Raw genomic sequence first — 23,259 nt, forward strand, 5'->3', positions numbered from 1 at the left:
TGTTATTTTACTTTTTTTTTAAACAACCAGTTGACCGACATCGGTTAAATTATTTTCATTCCATTTAGTTCAGGGGTTTTCTGTGAGCTTAATGTACACATTGCGCAGTTTCTCTAGAGGTAAATCAGACCAAGAACGAACTGTGCGATTTAGTAGGGAATTGTAGTGTCCAACAGGCCAATATTCTACATAGTTTAGCGCAGAAAGCGTGCCAGTTAACAAATGGAACTGGTACATTTCTTTATTTACTGTATGCAGGAAAATATTCTGCCTATTTTTATATTTAATATAGGGCAGACATATAAGTTCCCTACCTTCTCCCCTTCCACTTGACTACTCAATTTATGTGGTAATGCTGCAATCAATTGGTTGTTACTTTGTATTGAGCAAACATTCTCATACATTTTCGATAGCTGCATGTGTGACAACTCCACTAGTTTCCCACTGGGCACAGACGTCAATTCAACGTCTATTTACACATTGTTTCAATGGATTTCATTAAAATGTTGTGGAAACAACGTTGAGTCAACCAGTGTGCGCCTAGTGGGTTATTTTATTAGTATATTCATAATCACTGCACATTTGTGCAGCTAGTCTAATTGGTTTTGAACACATTTGAGAGGGTTCATCAGTACTGTATGTTATCATTTGACTTTATATATCCTCTTTTAAGCCATCAAGCAGCTAGCTAGCTGTAAGTGTGTATAATAAAACAGCTTGAAGTCATGGCCACAGCGATCTTTCCATTTACCTATAGTCTGACTTTGATTTTGATGGGGCATGAAAAAAATATTTCATGCAGTTTACTATTCTGTTATTAGTCTTAAAGCCACCGAATACTTGAACTGCATTGTGGCAGTATGTTGGGGATGTCCCAATTCCACAAAACGTATTGATCAGCTATGATCAAACAAGCTCCAATGAAGTGATCATGTCAGGGCTCCCATCTCAGTGCTAGAGGTGTCTGCATCTCAGTGCTAGAGGTGTCACTGCAGACCCTGGTTCGATCCCGGGCTGTATCACAACTGGCTGTGATCGGGAGTCCCTTTTGTCTAAATATTTGACTGGTGCTGTAATGGTCCACCAGGCTGAGTTGCAGACAGTGCCTGGGTGTCCTCATGAGCTCTCCCCTCTGCTATTGTTATTACAACAAATCATGTGACACATACTGTATCCCTTCCAGATGGCTCCTGACTTCAGCTCTTATTAAATTGTCCATGTTTACACTGCCCTCCCAGCTGCTCTTAGACACTTTCCTTCTCTTTGCAGATCTCTAATGTGTTGAGTACTAAACTAACCTAACTTAATACTAGAAGCCCTGTGGATGGAGGAGAGAAAGCCCTGGTAATGGTATAAGAGAAGACAGGGGGCTGGTAATACTATTTTAAGTCCACTTTGAAGCATCATGTTACAGGGATATAGTAGAAGCCCATTCATTCTGTATGTTGATATATCTCTGGTTGCGATCTGCTGTCTATGCTGTGTCCTCTCTGCTTAGTAATGGTTCGGTGTCGGCCTGAAAGCAGAGCTAATGAGAAGCTTGCTGCTGTTGAGTGATTGCCAGAGGAGAGAGAGGAGAGGAACTCTGTGAGAAATGGGTTCTCGCTCTGCTGCTGCTACTGCTACCTCCTACTAGCTCTGCTCCATAGTAGTGATTATCCTCCGGGGTTTCCTCATGTGGCTGCTCCTGAGCTGTTTCTCTTGCTCTCACTCTCTGTATTGCCTACAACAGGAATGGTATCATTTTTCATGCATGATGTATTTATTTGATTCCATAAAGAATATTTTTTACGATGGTTGCCATCACCAATCCATATCGGCGGCAAATGTAGACAGAGCTTTGTGCTTCCTACCCCTGCTAGGTGTATATATACCAAGGTCCCAATGGAGTGTCTGCACAGTTCCTGCTTTCACTTTTGATTATCCCCACACAGCTATACTCTACTGCACCCTCAGGCCTGTGTGGCAAAGCCCATACTCGTTGTGTTGTTGTTGTGTGTGTGTAGGGGGGGGGGGCTGGGTTAGCTGAGCATTCTGCAGCCTGTCTAACAAGGAATAACCATACACCTGAGCCACAAAAGTGTTGTAGGACCCCTGTGGCAGGCTGTATGGAGTAGGTCCTATGCAGAGCCATTACCTCTAACTCTTTGTGCTGATGGACTATCAGTAGAGAAGAGGCTCGCAGGGGGGCTGCAGGAGTAGGAGAGAGTCACTACTATGAAAGACTGCTAGTCAGGGAGAACATAATTCACAACCACTTCATTGGGAATATTTATTCTCTCCCTTTTCTCTGAAATGACTCACAGAACAATTGTATGGAACACACCTCCAAAGTATGAGGAAGCATTTTGTCATGGCTATATCTGGACTCTAAATGGAGTCAATTTGTTTATTCACAAGCACAGCTTCTATATGACCTTTGTCATTAAGAGGAACACAGAATGTCAACTCATTATCCATAATACAGTGTTGCCTTGTATAACATGAGAACATTTAGGGTTGACTGAAAATGTTCTTGTCATCCGGATTTGACAGTGCACTGGTTAAAGGAAAATATTAATTAACTATATTCTGAACAAAAAACATAACTGTTTGAGAGATCCATTGTGAACAGTTTTAACTCCTGGCTAAGGAAGATATACATCTAATAAATGGTGTCATTTGTGTTTTTTTTCTGCATGTTTTCTCAAGTAGGAATAAGAACTACAGTGCATTTCAATCGGTTTGGCCTTAAACGGATGGCATAACACCCACTGGTTTGACTCCGATGTCTGCTTGTAGGGGGAGAGGGCAAATAATGATGATACTCTATAATGTCATCATTCAGGTAGAAGATATAACCCTATTTGGTAAAATACCAAGTTTATATATTTAAAAAATATATATTATGGCAAGAACAGCTCAAATAAGCAAAGAGAAATGACAGTCCATCATTACTTTAAGTCATGAAGGTCAGTCAATACGGAAAGAATTTTAAAAGATTCTTCAAGTGTAGTTACAAAAACCATCAAGCGCTATGATAAAATTGGCTCTCATGAGGACCACCACAGGAAAGGAAGACCCAGAGTTACCTCTGCTGCAGAGGATACGTTCATCAGAGTTACCAGCCTCAGAAAATGCAGCCCAAATAAATGCTTCACAGAGTTCAAGTAACAGACACATCTCAACATCAACTGTTCAGAGGAGACAGGCCTTCATGGTCAAATTGCTGCAAATAAACTACTACCAAAGGACACCAATAAGAAGAAGAGACTTGCTTTGACTAAGAAACACAAGCAATGAACATTAGACCGGTGGAAATCTGTTGTTTTGTGCAATGAGACAAATGTGAGATTTTTGGTTCCAACCTCCATGTCTTTGTGAGATGCAGAGTAGGTGAACGGATGATCTTTGCATGTGTATTTCCCTTCGTGAAGCATGGAGGAGGTGGTGTGATGGTGTGCGGTGCTTTGCTGGTGACACTGTCTGCGATTTATTCAGAAATCAAGGCATACTTAACCAGCATGGCTACCACAGCATTCTGCAGCAATATACCATCCCATCTGGTTTGGGCTTAGTGGGATTATCATTTGTTTTTCAACAGGACAATGTCCCAACACACCTCCAGGCTGTGTAAGAGCTATTTGACCAAAAAGGAGAGTGATGGAGTGCTGCATCAGATGACCTGGCCTCCACAATCACCCGACCTCAACCCAATTGAGATGGTTTGGGATGGGTTGGACTACAGAGTGAAGGAAAAGCAGCCAACAAGTGCTCAGCATATGTGGGAACTTCTTCAAGACTTTTGGAAAAGCATTCCAGGTGAAGCTGGTTGAGAGAATGCCAAGAATATGCAAATCTGTCATCAAGGAAAAGGGTGACAATTTTGAAGAATCTAAAATATATTTTGATTTGTTTAACACTTTTTTGGTTACTACATGATTCCATAAGTGTTATTTCATAGTTTTAATGTCTTCACTATTATTCTACAATGTAGAAAATTGTAAAAAGAAAGAAACTCTGGATAAACCTACTTATTCAAAACTTTTGACTGGTACTGTATAAATCCAGTGTCCATTTAAACACATTTCCTTGACTAACTCAGAGTTATATCTGAACTGATCCGTTTAGTTTTTTTCAGGTGTGTAGGTTGGCGACGCCAATACACCACCAATCAAGATGGTGGCCCTTTCACTGAAGATCTGTGTCCGCCAGTGCAATGTGGTGAAGACCATGCAGTTTGAGCCCTGCACTCCTGTGTATGATGCCTGTAGGATAATCAGGGAGAGGGTTCCGGAAGCCCAGACTGGCCAAGGTGAGAGATTGGGGAAAGCTACTGTTGATGTGTAATGTCAGAATGTTTCACAAGCATAAGGATCACTTTCACTAAGAAAATTGAAATACAAAAACTACGCAATTACTCTTTATTTTACATCACTCTGTATGAAATACTCCAGTGTCATTGTAATGCAATTGTCAAACAAGGCATTAGAGTGCCTGATCTCCAGTTTTGTCGGTCTGGTCTTGAGCTTTTTAAGCAGGAGATAAAAATCGATGTCACCCACAACATTGCTTTCTGACTACAGACAGACAGAAAACAGTTTCAAAACAGTCGATGCGCTCTGTCTGAGGAAGCTGATTCAATCTGGGTTTGTGGGTGGTATTCTTCCCTGGGGGAGGTGTTAGTTAGGCAGGTTGGAGAGGCTCTCTGTGGTGTTAGCTAGGCATGCTGGAGAGGCTCGTTAAGCTGTGATCTCTCATTAGGCTTTAGGACAGATTCATATCAGCTAGGCTAGAGGGTCTGATGGCAGACATAATTACTCCTCTTTCCCAACTGAATGTCATAACATGGATTATTCATGTGAATGTCAATGAGATCAGAAGAAGAGGCATCCTATGTATCATAAACAGTAACTACATGAGACAACTACATTGTCAACATGTGTTCACTTAGTTGGATTTTTCCGTTTAAACATTCAATCAAGCAATTGTTCCCATTACTAAATGTTACCCTAACACGTTCTCTGCTATGTGTTTCAGCCTCTGATTATGGCCTGTTTCTCTCTGATGATGATCCCAGAAAAGGAATCTGGCTGGAGTCTGGGAGAACTCTGGATTATTACATGCTCCGGAACGGGGTAAATCCCAATCATAGAACCCAGGGCAGAGTCCCATCAAACATTCAATCAAAGGACTGCATATCATTCCCCTCTTTCCTTGTTTCTAAGGATGTCTTGGAGTACAAAAAGAAACAGAGGCCCCAGAAGATCAAGATGCTGGATGGGGCAGTTAAAACTATCATGGTGGATGACTCTAAAACTGTGGGAGAGCTGCTTGTAACCATATGCAGTAGAATAGGTGAGTAACCGCTCTCTAACTGGAATCTACACAAGTCAAACCATCCACTAGCCTCTCAGAGTAGGAGTGCTGATGTTACAGGTCTCAGTTTTGGGACTGGTGCTGCAGATGATAGTTCTTGTAACACAGGATAAATGATGAAACAGGAGAATGTGGCTTCTCTTTCAAAGGTTCTCTCAATTATTTTATTCAACATTCTCTCAAGCGCAAATTGTCTTTTTCTGTATTTTCTGTGTATTTCATTTGTCTCGTAATCCCTGACATATTATTTCATAAACATATTAAAAAAATACATCAAGAATATTAAATTCCAATCCAATTCACATCCTAAAATTCTTTACATTTATCCCCCAAACACATTTACTCTTAACTTTTATTCACCTGTTTACAGTAGGTTATAATTCTGTAGTTGACTGTTGTCCACTATAGCCCTATAGGAGACTAAAGCATGAAAGCCTTTTTAAAGACTGGTATAACTCATTAGAAGTGACTTTATACCCATTCTCAAAATACAGTCACCCAGTGTCAGAAGGGCTAATAGAAAGACAAGGCTATTGCGAATGACATTCATGCTAATTATTGAAAAATGACAGAACATGCTAGCATATTGCTAACCGACGCTAGCAACCAACTGACCGGAGCTGCCAAAAGCTATCTCGAACTAGCTAATAGCTAACCGGAGCTAGCTCTAAGCTAGCAGCTTTTCTGACATTTACAGTACAAGTACAGTACAGTACAAGTTCATAAACAGCACAGTTACAACATTAAATTGTCAGGCGTGTCTTTTTCAAAATAAAAACGTTCAGGTGTTCAGCCATCATTTCATTTTATACTCGACATGCGTTTTCTGTCTAGTACGAAATTACACAATTACTATGTTGTTCAAACCCATTACATTCACTTCAACAGGCAAGTTACACTGAATACCACAATATATTTTTGTATTTTTGCACTTTACTGACTGTAACATGGGATAAATTATGAAACAGGAGAACAGGACTTCTCTTTCAAAAGGTTTTCTCAATTATGAGAACACACAGGTTCAGGACCGCATACAGTCCCAGGAGGACTGACATTTCAGTAAAAGCATTCTTCTCCAATACAGAGAAACAATACATAAACACAAATGTGACCATACATTTTGTGTGTGTCACTCTGATCTAGGACCTGTCTATATAATCTTATTCATTAAGATCTAAAAGGCAAAACAGATCCTAGATCAACACTCCTACTCTGAGACCTGTTGTGCATACGGGCCCTGATCCTATTTATAGCTCACAGTTACTGGCTCTGCCATACATTATGGATGCAGATTCCCTAGCTTTTAGAACATGATATTTAGCTATGGTACTGGTATAGTCTAAGTTTTCTATGGGTATTTTTGATAGGGGGAAAAATGCTTTTTTACACCATGTTGAAATTACGAGTGGTAATTGTGAAGCCAAAGACTGTGCTGTACTCTCCTGTCATGTAGGTGTTCCCTTAGCCATGTACTGTATTTCAATTTTGCTGGGCTGCCTGTGCCCAATCTCAATTGGGTAAGGAGAAGAGAGATGTTTGGCAGATCTCTTCATTGGCTGGTGTTTGTTTATAGAGGGCTTTCTGCTTGGCTTCTCCTCTTCTGAGTTCCCACTTTAGTTTTCTGGCTGCTCTCCCGTTTCCCCCATTGGTACTTCTGATATGGCACAGCTCAAAGTGCTGGCTCTGTGCTCTAAACTGCTCCCTCTCTGAGAGTTTCCCGGCTGCCGCTCCTCTTCAGGAATCACCAACTACGAGGAGTACTCCCTAATCCAGGAGGCGGTGGAGGAGAAGAAGGAGGACGGTCATGGGACTGGCACCCTGAAGAAGGACAGGACTCTGCTCCGAGACGAGAGGAAGATGGAGAGGCTCAAAGCCAAGCTTCACACAGACGATGACCGTGAGTTTGAAAAGCACTTCCAAAAGAACACAATGTGTTTGTAGTCCAGTATTACATGCTTCCAGTCATCACCTCTACCCCTCTATCATTAAGTCCAATTTCTCACATTGGTAAGTCCAGTATCATCTCATTTGAACACGTTTTATACCTCAACGCAGTCAAAGTACTGTATCAATGTTTAATGAAATTAAGATGGTAATTTCTGTCCTTTGGGGGTGAGATAACATTTGGAAAACATGATTGTATAAATCATCCTCAAACCATCACAAAATATATTGTTATTCTCAGCAGACGGTTATGCAAATTACTGCCCTCGTGGTTTAGGACAAAAAAAACAGAACAAAAATCATTTTGGCTACATGTCTTTATTACTGTTTTATTTCACTGTCAGCGTGTTCAATCCCAGTAGTAGAAGTCTATGCTACTGTGTATTTTTCTCTGTTGTTAGTGAACTGGCTGGACCACAGCCGGACCTTCAGAGAGCAAGGGGTGGAGGAGAGCGAGATGCTGTTGCTCAGACGCAAGTTCTTCTACTCAGATCAGAATGTGGACTCACGAGACCCTGTCCAGCTCAACCTCCTCTATGTACAGGTCAGACCTCTCTCACTGTGCTCATTCCTGTCCAACATGTAGTAAACTGAGCTCTTCAATTCCTTTCTCCTCTACTTAACAGTTAATTAAATGGCTACACTGACTATTTGCATTGATCCACTTACTTTATTCTTATTTTTTGCACTGACTCTTGCACAGGTCTTGATGTACACTCACTGGACTCTAAACACACACTCATACATACTATCTATCTTAAACTAGATAAAACTATACTAAATATATTCACGTCACCAAATAGTTAATTAAAACACACTGTTTTGCAATGACGACGGTCTACAGTAGCCTCAACAGCACTCTCTAGGGTAGCACCATGGTGTAGCCGGAGGACCACTTGTTTCCGACCTCTGGGTACATTGACTTCAATACAAAACCTAAAAGGCTCGTTGTTCTCACCCCTTTCCATAGACTTACAAAGTAATTATGACAAGGAGGACGTCCTCCAACCTGTCAGAGCTCTTGAAGCATGAACTGACATGTTGTCCACCCAATCATAGCATCCGATAATTAATATAGTACTGAAAGCATAAGCTACAGCTAGCTAGCACTGCAGTGCATACAATGTGGTGAGTAGTTGATGCAAAGAGAGAGGAAGACAATAGTTTAACAGGTTTAAACAAATTAATTTTTTCAAAAATTAAGAAGCAATACAGAGAGTGTGAGTTATATTGTGTTGTATATTTTAATTTCACTTTTACTTACTTAGCTATAAAATGCAGCTAGCTAGTTTAGCCTACTCAAACAGAGAGTGATTATATTCTAGTTGGCTATGGCTATCCAACACTGAAACCCTTCCAAGTCAAGGTAAGTTTTTGGTTTTATTAATTTATTGCCACCCGCACCCGCCGGTGTAACTGCTCAACTGCTTGCTGCTTACTGTACTCTGTACTGCATGATTGTAGCAGGTTTACTAACGCGTTATTCAACATAGCTACTAGGACTACAACGTTAAAATGGTGACATCAATGTAGGCTGTGTGTAGCGGTTAGAGGTTATGATATGAATGTTTGGCTTGGGAAAGATTTTTTTTTGCCTGGTCACAGACAGCTGATTTGTTGTGCACTGAACTCTCCAAGCTAACAGAGTGAGTGAATGAGAGCATGTAGATGCTAGATGGAATTGTACAACGATAAAAGGGATCATGCTAGATTGTAGCATCCTAATGATGGGTACAGGGAAAATGTTTGTATCATATAGTAAGTAGCCTAACCTATCGATGTTACGTTGAGCTGGGTGAATGGAATATGAATGAAAGACATCCAGTATGCTGTAATAGAATAAGGCCATGCTCATAAAAAAAATGTTTTTTGATCATCCTCCCTCATCTTAAATGTCACCGACCACAACCGATGCATAGTCACTTTATGCCTACCTAAATGTACATATTACTAACCCGTACCCCTGCACATTGACTCTGCACCGGTACCCCTTGTATATAGCCTGATTATTGTTATTTTATTGTATTCATATTTTTAGTTAGCAAATGTGTCTTACTTTTTTAAAAACTCTACATTGTTGGTTAAAGGCTTGCAAGTAAGCATTTCATAGTAAGGTCTACATGTGACAAATACATTGTGATTTGATTTACCGTCCTCCCTGACTGGTCCTGTAGTCCTACAGTCAATAAAACAGACATCAGCTCAAATACAGTTGGATCTTCTGTCCAAGGCTATGGTGCTGGAACTCCTATAAAGCCTGGCTTGACGTACTGTCCTATATAGCCTTGCTGGTTCTGTTGGATCAGAGGCCAGCTGACTTATGCGGCCTTGCTGGTATTCCAGTTCTCAGAGGATGAGCTGGGCCTGGTTTACAGTATATGGATCAGGTTAGCTTGCCGTGCCGGTGCTGCTGTGCTTTGGTCAGTGTAACAGTATAATTTTAAACCGTCCCCTCGCCCATACCCGGGCGCGAACCAGGGACCTTCTGCACACATCGACAACAGTCACCCACGAAGCATCGTTACCCATCGCTCCACAAAAGCCGCGGCCCTTGCAGAGCAAGGGGAACTACTACTTCAAGGTCTCAGAGCAAGTGATGTAACCGATTGAAATGCTATTTAGCGCGCACCACTAACTAAGCTAGCCGTTTCACATCGTTACACTCACCCCCCTTTTGACTTTCCTCCTTTTTCCGCAGAAACCAGTAATCCGGGTCAATAGCATCAATGTAACAGAATAACTTTAGACCGTCCCCTCGCCCATACCCGGGCGCGAACCAGGGACCAGGGACCTTCTGCACACATCAACAACAGTCACCCACGAAGCATCGTTACCCATCGCTCCACAAAAGCCGCGGCCCTTGCAGAGCAAGGGAAACTACTACTTCCCCTTGCAGAGCAAGGGGAACTACTACTTCAAGGTCTCAGAGCAAGTGACGTCACCAATTGAAACGCTATTTAGAGCACACCGCTAACTAAGCTAGCCGTTTCACATCCGCTACATCAGCATGGACTGTCTGGTTTTGCACTGCAGCGTTGTTGCACACTATAGCATTGTTGTGCTCTACAGTGTGGATGGAGTCTGAGTGAGAGAGGGCTGCTGAGACAGGGAGTCCCCTGGGGGGTCAGCTGAGCCTGCATTACACAGGGCAGACTTTGCTCACTGCACGCCTCGCTGCATCTGCATTAGCTTCCCCTGCCTTGAGTTGAAGGGAGCTCCCCCCTAACACCTGAGCTCACAGAGGAGCATGCTATGCACAGTACTTTGTGCTGTTCTGTGAAGGAAGTAGTACACAGCGTTGTACGAGATCTTCAGTTTCTTGGCAATTTCTCACATGGAATAGCCTTCATTTCTCAGAACAAGAATAGACTGACGAGTTTCAGAGTAAAGTTTTTTGTTTCTGGCCATTTTGAGCCTGTAAACGAACCCACAAATGCTGATGCTCCAGACACTCAACTAGTCTAAAGGCCAGTTTTATCGCTTCTTTATTCAGAACAACAGTTTTCAGCTGTTGCAAAAGGGTTTTCTAATGATCAGTCAGCCTTGGATTAGCTAACACATCGTGCCATTGGAACACAGGAGTGATGGTTGCTGAAAATGGGCCTTTGTACGCCTATGTAGATATTCCATACAAAATCAGCTGTTTCCAGCTACAATAGTAATTTACAACATTAATAATGTCTACACTGTATTTCAGATCAATTTGATGTTATTTTAAAACTTCTTGTGACTCTCAAACCCGGATCCGGGAGCATAATCATCGCCTGACACGAATTAGCATAACGCAACGGACATAAATCTTCCTAGAAAATCTTCCTATTCATGAAAATCACAAATTAAATATATTGAGACACCGCTTAGCCTTTTGTTAATCACACTGTAATCTCAGATTTTCAAAATATGCTTTACAGCCAACGCTAGACAAGCATTTGTGTAAGTTTATCATAGCCTAGCATAGCATTATGCCCTGCTAGCAGCAGGCAACATTTTCAAGAAAATAAGAAAAGCAATCAAATTAAATAATTTACCTTTGAAGAACTTCGGATGTTTTCACTCAGGAGACTCTCAGTTAGATAGCAAATGTTCTTTTTTTCCAAAAATATTATTTTTGTAGGCGAAATAGCTCTGTTTGTTCTTCACGTTTGGCTGAGAAATCAACCGGAAAATGCGGTCACTACAACGCCAAACTTTTTTCCAAATTAGCTCCATAATATCGACAGAAACATGGAAAACATTGTTTAGAATCAATCCTCAAGGTATTTTTCACATATCTATTCGATAATATATCCACCGGGACAATTGGTTACTCATTAGAAGCGATTGGAATAATGGCTACTGCTGTACTTTACGCAAGATTTTCTGCGGGAGCCATCATGTGACCACTTGCTCAATGTGGTCCCTTACGGCTATTCTTCAACATAAATGCGTAAAAAGACGTCACAATGCTGTAGACACCTTGGGGAATACGCAGAAAGTGTAATCTCATTCGTAGCCCATTCACAGCCATATAAGGAGTCATTGGCATGCAGCGCTTTCAAAATATGGGGCACTTCCTGATTGGATTTTTATCTGGGTTTCGCCTGTAACATCAGTTCTGTTGCACTGACAGACCATATCTTTGCAGTTTTGGAAGCGTTAGAGTGTTTTCTATCCAAAGTCAATTATATGCATAGTTGAGCATCTTGTTGTGACAAAATATCCTGTTTAAAACGGGAACGTTTTTTATCCAAAATTGAAATACCGCCCCCAGAGTTCCAAGAGGTTTTAATGGACTTGTTTTTTTTTTCAAAAACAAGGACATTTCTAAGTGACACAACTTCTGAACGGTAGTGTACATGCACACCCAACAAGCACACACTCAGACACAGTACATACCTTGCAGAAGTATTCAGACCCCTTTGATTTTATCACATTTTGGTTAACAAAGTCTGATTAACATGTATTTAATTGTCACTTTTTTGTTTACAATCCACACAAAATACTATGTGGAAGATTGGTATCATTTAAAAAAAAATATTAATTGAAAATAAATCCCTAAAATATAGTTGTTGCGTAAGTTTTCAGCTCCCTGAGTCAATAGATGAAACCCCTTCTGCATTGATTACAGCTGTGAGTCTATAAGAGATTTGCACACCTGGATTTTGCAATATTTGCCCATTATTCTTAAAAAATTATTTCATTTCTGTCAAGATGTTGGGGATCATGGCTAGACAACAATTTTCAAGATTTACCATAGATTTTGAAGCAGATTTAAGTCAACTGTAACTTGCCCACTCAGGAACAGTCACTGTCTTCTTGGTAAGCAACTCCAGTGTAGATTTTGTCCTTATCCTGCAGGTTATTTTCCTGCTAAAGGGGAATTCCTCTCCCAGTCTCTGGTGTAAACCAGACTGAAGCAGGCTATAATCTAGGATTTTGACTGTGCTTAGCTACATCCCGTATCTTTTTATCCTGAAACTCCCCAGTATTTGCCGATGTCAAGCATACCCATACCATGACGCAGCCACCACCATGCTTGAAAACAAGGCTGTTACTCAGTGATGTGTTGTGTTGGATTTGCCCCAAACAAAGCCAACAAGGCTTTGCAATTAGGCCAAAAAGTGTATTCCTTTGCTGTTTTTTTGCAGTATTACTTGAGTGCCTTGTTGCATACAGGATGCATGTTTTAGAATATTAATTTCTCTATATGTGTGTTCTTCTTTTTACTCTGACATGTAGGTCATAATTGTGAGTCACTACAATGATGTTGATCTATCCTCAGTTTTCTACCATCACAGACATTGAACTTTGTAGCTGTTTTAAAATCACCAATTAACTTTTTTTTTATCCAGGGGAAGCTAATTGAGACCAGTGTCTCATTTATAAGTTTGCTCTGAGGACCAAGAAAAACATGAATACAACAATAACAAAAAAATATAAAAACTACAAGACAGTTATAAGTAAATCACATCAGTATATTACAACTTAACCAATTAAAATAGTTGCACACTTCAATGAACTCTTTTAACTGCCCTACTTGCACCAGGGAATCCATGTCAAGCCCTATTATTTCACACCGAGTGAGTCCATGTCACCTTATAATGTGATTTGTGAAGCCAAATTTGACTCCTAATTTGAATAACAAAGGGGCCGAATACTTATACTATTATAATGACTATTTTAGTTCTGCATTTTTTATTTATCTTCACTGAACATAAATATAAATGCAACATGTCAAGTGTTGTTCCCATGATTCATGAGCTAAACTATAAGATCTCCAAAATGTTCCATACGCACAAAAAGCTTATTTCTCTCAAAAGTTGTGCACAAATTTGTTTACATCCCTGTTAGTGAGCATTTCTCCTTTGCCAAAATAATCCAGCTACCTGACAGGGTGGCATATAAAGAAGCTGATTAAACGGCATGATCATTACACAGGTGCACTTTGTGCTGGGGACAATAAAAGGCCACTCTAAAATGTGCAGTTTTGTCACACAACATAATGCCACAGATATCTCAAGTTTTTAGGGAGCATGCAATTGCCATGCTGACTGACGGAATGTCCACCAGAGCTGTTGCCGGATAATTGAATGTTAATTTCTCTAACATAAACCGCCTACAACGTCGTTTTAGAGAATTTGACAGTACGTCCAAACCGGTCTCATAACAGCAGACCACGTGTAACTACTCCAGCCCAGGACCTCCACATCTGGTTTCATCACCTGCGGGTTCATCTGAGACCAGCCACTTAGACTGCTGATGAAACTGTGGGTTTGCACAACCAAAGAATGTATGCACAAACTGTCAAAAAACGTCTCTGGGAAGCTCATCTGCGTGCTCATCGTCCTCACTAGGGTCTTGAGACCTGACTGCAGTTCAGCATCGTAACCGACTTCAGTGGTAAATGCAGGCCATTCTTCCATGGCCTGCATACTCACCAGACATGTCATTCATTGAGCATGTTTGGGATGCTCTGGATTGACGTGTATGACAGCGCATTCCAGTTCCAGTCAATATCCAACAACTTCGGACACAGCCATTTGAAGAGTGGGACAATGTTCCACAGGGCATAATCAATAGCCTGATCAACTCTATGGGATGAAGATGTGTCGCGCTGCATGAGGCAAATAGTGGTCACACCAAATACTGACTGGTTTTCGGATCCACGCCCCAAATTTGATTTTGTGACCAACAGATGCATATCTCTGTTCCCAGTCATGTGAAATCCATAGATTAGGGCCTAATGAATTCATTTAAATTGACTGATTTCCTTATATGAACTGTAACTCAGTAAAATCTTTGAAAATGTTGCGTGTTGCGTTTATATTTTTGTTCAGTAAAAAAAAGACGTTTCTTCCACTGACATTACATAGTATTGTTGACAAAATATGACAATTAAATCCATTTGAATCCCATTTTGTATTACAATAAAATGTGAAGAAATATTTTTTCAAGGCATTGTACATAAATACTATACTGTACATCAATAGTTAACTTCCTCCTTGTAATCCAAGCTGCCTCTGAGCTATAGTCCATAAATACATCTATAGTTAAGTCTCTCTTTCTGCCTATCCTCCCTTTCACCCTTTTATCTCTTCCTCTGGCCCCGACTCCCTTCTCTCATTCTCTGTTTTTGCCCCACGCCCCCTTAATCCCATAAAAATCCTGACAAAATCACACACACACCCACACCCGCTGACTCTGGCACACATTGCAGTGCTCCATCATTCACTCCCTTCCTTTACAAACAAGCCCGTATCCTTTCTCACAAAAACACAATTATACCCTCTATCTATTCCTCCCTTTTCTCCTCTTCCAGCTTTCCCCCTGTCTTTTTTTCCCTCCACTCGGGCACACAGAGTCTCACACACATGGTGACAGAGAGAGAAGAGTAGCAGCATTCTTAGGCTGGAACACACCCCAGGCCACACATCCACTCTATGCAATGCAGTGCTCTCCTCAGCCCCGTCTCCTGCACATGACTGTAATAAACATGCTTCAAGTCAATGTCTATATTCTGGTACGATGGAACAGTCCTCATTCACCATGCATCCATTACCATAGGAGTCTGAGTTAGTAGGTTAATATAGTGAGTGTGTAGATTATGTTATCATCCCTGGCATTCCTTAGGGAGAGCCTCCTAGTGATGAGCTCCAATGTTTATTAATGATATGTAGCTTCCATGAGCTCATCCTCCCACCCCTCCACGCAGCGGGGGTCTCTGCCAGATACAGCGCCAGCCTTAATACCCAGACACACATCTCTACTCCACTACTACAGGAAATGCACTATTGAGCCCAATGGCAACAGCCTGTGAGTGTGTGTGTGGGGGGAGGCAAAAAGTGTTTGAGCTCATAGTTTTTCCAAATTATGGGGTTGTGTCCTGCTGTTGATGATGTGTTCAGTAATCCAGTCTACAGGTGTTCTAAACCTAATATGCCTTGTGTTTCGCTGTGAAACAACTATTCTTGTTATCTTGGTATGCCTATTGATTGATTTACCTGGTTAGTCAGGTGATTTACAGTGGTATTCTCTAAACAATTTTACATTTGTCAGCGTTTGTTTTTGGCTGTAGTATTCTGCCCAGGCTAATGGTTGAACTTTTTATGTTACTGTATAGTGGGCTGATTGACATCAGTGTTACAGCCCCAGGCTGAGTTAGGACATCTGGGTTGTAATGAAGCTCCTCCTCCAGTACAGTACAACCCTGCTTCTTCTAAAGGGGCTCACAACTGGTTGTCCTTGAATGGCCGTGTACTGGAGGGCAGATGGCCCCACTCATACTGATCAGCGCCACTCTAAAGAGGTGTTTGTTGAAGATTGTCTAAATCTCAGACTAGATAGTGCTGTTTAGCTTGCAGTTGATGTAATGAGACATTAACATGAGCTGGGCTGAGTCTGTGCCGTCTGAGGCTAAAAGCACGTAGGGAGGCTTTCTCACTGTCAGTCAGGCATCTCAGCATTAAGAAGCCATTAATCTTGCAAGGGAGGGAGAGAGGGAATAAATACAGGCCCCTTGAGGAAACACAAGGTACTGTATGTCAGCTAATTTTAAAGATGTGCTGCGTTCCTCTCCACACAAAATCAGTGTCACCCGCAATTACCTGAACGGTTTTAGAAAGTGTAGAGTCGGCCAAATTTTCAGGTAATGCTTTAATGGATGGATGAGACATTGAAATATAACAGATGTCTGAGATGATTGGTGACATAGTACATTCCAAGTAGGTCTTGATTGAAGTGTATTGAAAATGTAATTATTGTTGTGGCCAAACGGGCCAGGTTGCTACAGTACATGGCTGCTATCAGGCATTCTTGAGGCCTGGGTAGTCTTAATGTAGACCTTTTTTACATCCGGTCTATTGTTTTACATACACTTCGTGCATATTGTACTCATAAAAAATTACTCTAGTTGCTCTTTAACAGTTTATTAATGGAACATTGTGGATCAGTTTGCAATGTTGATGCAATATTCTGAGAAATTGCAATATATATATTGACGTATTTGTGATAATACTGTACGTCACCATTGACTGTGATGATGAATGATTGAGGCTGTTAGATTTGATATGTTAGCCAATGTCTTGGATTGCTTTACAACTAATCTTGTTTAGTTCCCCTGAGTGCATTAATCTAAGCGAAGTGTTTGTGTGATGTCCCTGCTCTTGGGTATTCACTTAGCAGGCATTCTTCTCTGAAGCAACTTTCAAACCAGAAACTGCAGCATTACTCTCTAGTTTGAACTCAGTATAAAGTCTAACTTTCTCTCTTCTGTCTCTCTTTCTCTCCTCTAGGCCAGAGATGACATACTGAATGGCTCCCACCCTGTTTCATTTGATAAAGCCTGTGAGTTTGCTGGAATTCAGGCCCAGATCCAATTTGGCCTCCATGTCGAACACAAACACAAGACTGGATTCCTAGAGTAAGCCCTTTTATCAGATGGCATTATCAACAATAACACTATTGTATCCAACACTACCATTCAATACATTTCAATCTTATTTAGACACAATACTAGCATCGTAGTTTAGGAGAAATCCTTATTTTTGTCATACCTATTTGAGTGCAGTACTTAACGGCATACGAGAATGATAACACTTGTGAATATAGGTACTGAGGCAAGAATGACCTTGTGTGAAAACATGTTTTGGAAAGGGAATGTATGTACATGATGAGTGTAAACTTGTAAAATTTGATTTATCTCCATAGCCTTAAGGAGTTTCTACCCAAAGAGTACATCAAGCAGAGAGGTTCAGAGAAGAAAATATTTGTGGTATGTTCAGTATTATGCAATATGTTGTGGACATATGGATTAAAAGCAGTGCAATTCCCAAATACTCTACTGTTTTAAACTCTGAAAGGTTTATATTGCTGTATCTATTTCCCTCTGATCGTCAGGATCACAAAACCTGTGGAGAAATGACAGAGATTGAGTCCAAAGTAAATTATGTGAAACTAGCGAGGTCCCTTCCGACATATGGGGTCTCCTTCTTCCTGGTGAAGGTAAGATATAAGGAGAGAGGCTTGTGTTCTCCAACAGACAGTAAAATGTTATGATTTACTGTGTAAATACATCTTACTGCAAGGTTAAGATTAGGTGTGTGTGAGTGTGTGAGTGTGTGACTGTGTGAGAGGAAAATCACAGCCAAAAACATAGAAGCACATTTTGGGTGTTTATTGCAACCTTCCATTTGATATGTGTCACTCTTAAACCAGCTCAGTGCTCACAGAACAAGCATTCCCTAACTGTAAGGCTCTTAGATATGATCAAAGTTTATTGGTTGCATTCACAGTTTAGCAGGTGTTATAGCGGGTGCAGCGAAATGCTTACGTTGCTAGCTGCTAACAATGCAGTAAAATGTCAAACAATTCAAATGTAAGTGATTTTCTTTCTCCAAACATACAAGAAACTTTGAATAAAAGATATAGAAGGAGTTCAACCTATCTGGTGGTGTTGAGACTACAGCCAATAAAAGCTCTATGACATTAGTTCAACCTGTGGTGCTGTGAGTCCCAGACCAGCAGATGTTTAAAAAAACTCACCAACTTACCTTGTATGAAATACAAGCTCACTGATTTAAGATACTCTCTCTAACTTGGCAAACCACTTCAGATTCCAAAATCTGACTTCCTGAGTTGAATACACTGTGAACAACTACTTGAATAAGCTAAGACAATGAACAACTGGAATAGTTCTCTATACATAGCTACCATGATAATGAAGATAATGTTATCTGCCCTTGTATGAAAATCCTTGAGTCCGTACAAGCTGCTCTTAAGCTTTTACCTTGTTCCATTATTGGAGCTCTACTTTTTGACCCTGAAATAAAAACAATAGCCTGGACAAGTGAAAAGGTAGTTTCCTCCTAACCGTTCATTTTGTGTAGTGTTCAGCTTTGCTGGAATGGAGCCAAGAGTAGGCTCATGATCTGAAGTGAGGCGTAATGGATTGTGTGTGGGCAAAGAAGAGGATGGCACTAGAGCCAGTCAGAGTCAGTCTGCTGCTGGAAGCTCAATCCTGACACACTGACAGCCAGGCTGAGGCTCCCCTAGCAACAGAGGCCTAGACTGGGGATGGAGGGACTGGGGATGGCCTGATCAGCAGAACAGCAGGGAGGCCCGGTTAAACAAGCCTGAACTCTGCAGGGTCAAACCCCATCCGCCCTCCTCCTCCTCCACTGGGGCTCCTGACTCAGGACAGACAAACAGAACAGTTTGCTGTTTTAATTTCTCAGAATAAAGAGATGCCCCCAGTTTTTCATCTGTGTAGGCGTTTAACACCTGTGAAAATATTATCTTATGTCTTGTCTGTTAGGAAAAGATGAAAAGCAAGAATAAACTGGTCCCACGGTTACTGGGGATAACCAAAGAGTCGGTGATGCGGGTTGAAGAGAAGACTAAAGACGTGGTTCAGGAATGGCCCCTAACCACGGTGAAGAGATGGGCTGCTTCTCCGAAGAGCTTCACCCTGGTATGACCTGGTCTCAGTCCACTCCAATCCAACATTCACAGGAACACATTCTACACCCTTACGGCTTGCACAGATTGCACCTAATGTGGATTTAGTATTCGTCTGGCGAACGATCAGCGCACTGTGTTTTAGGGACCACCTGCTGTAGAGGTCTGACTGCCGACATTTTTCACGTGATTCTCCATGGAAAATTGGTGCGCACTCGGTTTGCAGTTTATGTTCAGAGGTGCTAAGTACTCTCGGCCAGAAAACGCTAGTGGTGTGTCTGAGCCCTTAATTTACCTCTTCTGTCCCTTTGTCTCATTATAGCAACAGAAATACACTATATATACAAAGGTATGTGGACACCCCTCCAAATTAGTGGATTTGGCTGTTTCAGCCACACCCGTTCCTGACAGGTGTAGTGTAATTGCAAAATAGTATGTGTTGTTGATACTACCCCAATCCACAGTGTTATTGTTTTCAATAAACAGTTATGTTAGTGTATATATTAGACTGTGTAAACAAGGGATTTTACTAGAAGAATGTGAAGCACTTGGATGTTTTATTTATTTGAGTCCTTTTTCAATTTAGTGTTTTGGTTGTTGTCAACACTGCTGTTTTTTAAATTGTATTTCTTCATCTCGTTTTTTAAAACCAGATTGCGTTCAAGATTAATAGGGAGTACAATTTTGCCAACATTGATTTGTCTCGCTTAGGAAGCCTTTGAAGTATTTGGAGTTAGATATTAAAATGAGTATGTCTCATATTTTATCAGCTCTTTGAAGACTTCAGGATCGTAGTGGAATGGAGTCAAAGTATGTCTGTTCATCAGGAGAAGGAATGGGGAAGGTGTTGCCACCATACTCTTAGTCCAATCAAAGATTATTTCTAAGCACTACAACATCTTCCTGTCCTTGTGTAGAAGGAAATGAACTTTGTGAACTTAGAGCACAGCATGGCAAAGAGCTGTGACACATGCTGTACTCCCCATACGACAACACATACACTTCTCAATTTCCTTGATATGAATACTATGAGCCTAGATAATGACAGATGGGGATTTATGTGATGACAATATTGCCACGAGAGTAATCTATTCTTGTGGGCCTGTACTGTAACTTCATTGTCTCTCCTGACAATCTTGTTGTACCCTGCAGGATTTTGGGGAGTACCAGGAAAGTTACTACTCTGTTCAGACCACAGAGGGGGAACAGATCTCTCAGCTGATTGCAGGATACATCGACATCATTCTCAAAAAGGCAAGTCAAGTTAAACCAGAAACACTTCCCACAAGTATTTTCTTTTGACACCTTTTGTTATCCCCGTCCACAGAAGCAGAGTAAGGATCGTTTTGGTTTGGAAGGAGATGAAGAGTCCACCATGCTGGAGGAATCTGTCTCTCCAAAGAAGTAAGGATCCCTCATTCTGCACATATTATACAATACATAGGATGCTGGCCTATTTACATAGAGAATGTTGACCATCCATATTCAGGGACTACGGACAAGTTATTCCTCATGTCAATGTAAACCTTGATTTAATTGTGCATATACTGTAATCACATTTCTGCCTGCCCGGCATTACACCCCTGAGAAAAATAACACGACATGAGTTAGACTCTGCATCCTGAATTTTCCAATAACATACAGTACCTGTGAGATCATGTGTTCTCTGAAACATGATAACAGAATGCCCTCTGTTGTCCCTCTCTCCTTAAGGAATATTAGCTTTTATGTTTATTTTTTTCTAGCCTCCATAAGAAAAATACCCCAGGGCAAGGCGGATATGTTAGTATTCTGCAAACAAAAACGAAATCACCGGGAAGACAAGAATTAAAGGGATACTTTGTGAGTTTTATCTACTTCTCCAGAGTCAGATGAACTCATGGGTACCATTTTTATGTCTGTGTTTTTATGTCTGTGTTGAGGGGGTGCATTGGGATTATTTAAGATACTCTTTGTTTGAAGAGGTAGAGTTTCAGATGTTTTCAAAAGATGGGCAGGGACTCTGCTGTCCTAGCTTCAGAGGGATGCTGGTTCCACCATTTGGCTGCCAGGACAGAGAAGAGCTTGGCCTGGGTTGAGCTAGGGGTGGGAGGACCAAGATACCAGAGGTGGCTCGGGTTGGGGTATGAAGGTAGTTAGAGGTAGTTTCGCAAACCAATGCTAACTAGTGTTAGTGCAATGACGAAGTCGATGGACATCTTCTAGTCAGTCATTATGTTAAGACTAATTAGCAATCGTGCAAGCGCTAGTTAACAACTTCCTTCAAACTGCAAGCAGAGACATAAAAATGGTATCCACAAGTTATCTGACTCTGGGTAAGTAAAGGGCCTCATTGCCAAAATCCCGAAGTCTCCTTTTAATTTGTCATGTTCATGGAAGCCATTTTTTATTTATTGCTTCTCATCTCCGATGATCACAGCTAGCCTAGTTGTTATCTTTGCTTGGCATTGCAGCTTGACACCTACAGTATATAAACTCAGCAAAAAAAAGAAACGTCCTCTCACTGTCAACTGCGTTTATTGTTTAGCATACTTAACATGTGTAAATATTTGTATGAAAATAACAAGATTCAACAACTAAGACATAAACTGAACAAGTTCCAAAGACATGTGACTAACAGAAATTAAATTATGTGTCACTGAACAAAGGGAGGGGGGGGGGGGGGGGTCAAGATCAGAAGTAAGTAAGTATCTGGTGTGGCCACCAGCTGCATTAAGTACTGCAGTGCATCTCCTCCTCATGGACTGCACCAGATTTGCCAATTCTTGCTGTGAGATGTTACCCCACTCTTCCACCAAGGCACCTGCAAGTTCCCGGACATTTCTGGGGGGAATGGCCCTAGCCCTCTCCCTCTGATCCAACAGGTCCCAGATGTGATCAATGGGATTGAGATCCGGGCTCTTCGCTGGCCATGGCAGAACACTGGCATTACTGTCTTGCAGGAAATCACGCACAGAATGAGCAGTATGGCTGGTGGCATTGTAATGCTGGAGGGTCATGTCAGGAGGAGCCTGCAGGAAGGGTACCACACGAGAGAGGAGGATGTCTTCCCTGTAACGCACAGTGTTGAGATTGCCTGCAATTACAACAAGCTCAATCCGATGATGCTGTGACACACCGCCGCAGACCATGACGTACCCTCCACCTCCAAATCAATCCCGCTCCAGAGTACTGGCCTCGGTGTAATGCTCATTCCTGATGATAAATGCGAATTCGACCATCACCCCTGGTGAGACATAACCGCGACTCGTCAGAGAAGAGTACGTTTTGCCGGTCCTGTCTGGTCCAGCGACGGTGGGTTTGTGCCCATAGGCGACGTTGTTGCCAGTGATGTCTGGTGAGGACCTGCCTTACAACAGGCCTACAAGCCCTCAGTCCAGCCTCTCTCAGCCTATTGCGGACAGTCTGAGCACTGATGGAGGGATTGTGTAACTCGGGCAGTTGTTGATGCCATCCTGTACCTGTCCTGTAGGTGTGATGTTCGGGCATCTGGGCATCTTTCTTTTGGTGTTTTTCACAGTCAGTAGAAAGGCCTCTTTAGTGTCCTTAGTTTTCATAACTGTCACCTTAATTAATTGCCAATCTTCTGTAAGCTGTTAGTGTCTTAACGACCATCCCAGAGGTGCATGTTCATTAATTGTTTATGGTTTATTGAACAAGCATGGAAAACAGTGTTTAAACCCTTTACAACGAAGATCTGTGAAGTTATTTGATTTTTACGAATTATCTTTGAAAGACAGGGTCCTGAAAAAGGGACATTTCTTTTTTTTTCTGAGTTTATAACACAGATAGACTGTTGTCCTGTCACGCCGAGCCCAGACACCGATTGTGTCTCATAGCGGATCCTGCTGGGATAGACACTGAGCATCATATCACTCCCTGCTGTTTAGGGGCCAATGGACTCATGTTTTGTTTCTTAGCAAGGAGCATAATTGCTGCCTCTCAAAATAAGCAGTAATTAACCAATAGTGAATGTGACAATCTGTTTACAGGGGCAGTGGAACAGCTCTTTTCATGTGTTTT

General features: G+C 41.4%; 1 protein-coding gene across 2 annotated transcripts in view; it reads left to right on the forward strand.

The window, feature by feature from the left end:
• Nucleotides 1–23,259, forward strand: part of LOC118396714 (talin-2) — a 119,530-nt gene that overhangs the window by 52,126 nt on the left and 44,145 nt on the right. For both annotated transcript variants that reach the window (XM_052465767.1, XM_052465768.1), the window contains 11 exons: nucleotides 4,121–4,294; nucleotides 5,020–5,117; nucleotides 5,208–5,337; nucleotides 7,097–7,255; nucleotides 7,704–7,846; nucleotides 17,073–17,200; nucleotides 17,488–17,551; nucleotides 17,677–17,781; nucleotides 19,094–19,249; nucleotides 20,389–20,490; nucleotides 20,564–20,640. In XM_052465767.1, the coding sequence (XP_052321727.1) occupies nucleotides 4,159–4,294; nucleotides 5,020–5,117; nucleotides 5,208–5,337; nucleotides 7,097–7,255; nucleotides 7,704–7,846; nucleotides 17,073–17,200; nucleotides 17,488–17,551; nucleotides 17,677–17,781; nucleotides 19,094–19,249; nucleotides 20,389–20,490; nucleotides 20,564–20,640 (1,298 nt within the window). In that variant the 5' untranslated portion in view covers nucleotides 4,121–4,158. The remainder of the gene's footprint in view (nucleotides 1–4,120; nucleotides 4,295–5,019; nucleotides 5,118–5,207; nucleotides 5,338–7,096; nucleotides 7,256–7,703; nucleotides 7,847–17,072; nucleotides 17,201–17,487; nucleotides 17,552–17,676; nucleotides 17,782–19,093; nucleotides 19,250–20,388; nucleotides 20,491–20,563; nucleotides 20,641–23,259) is intronic.

Source organism: Oncorhynchus keta, chromosome 17, assembly GCF_023373465.1.
Source record: "Oncorhynchus keta strain PuntledgeMale-10-30-2019 chromosome 17, Oket_V2, whole genome shotgun sequence".
NCBI classification, from domain to species: Eukaryota; Metazoa; Chordata; class Actinopteri; order Salmoniformes; family Salmonidae; genus Oncorhynchus; species Oncorhynchus keta.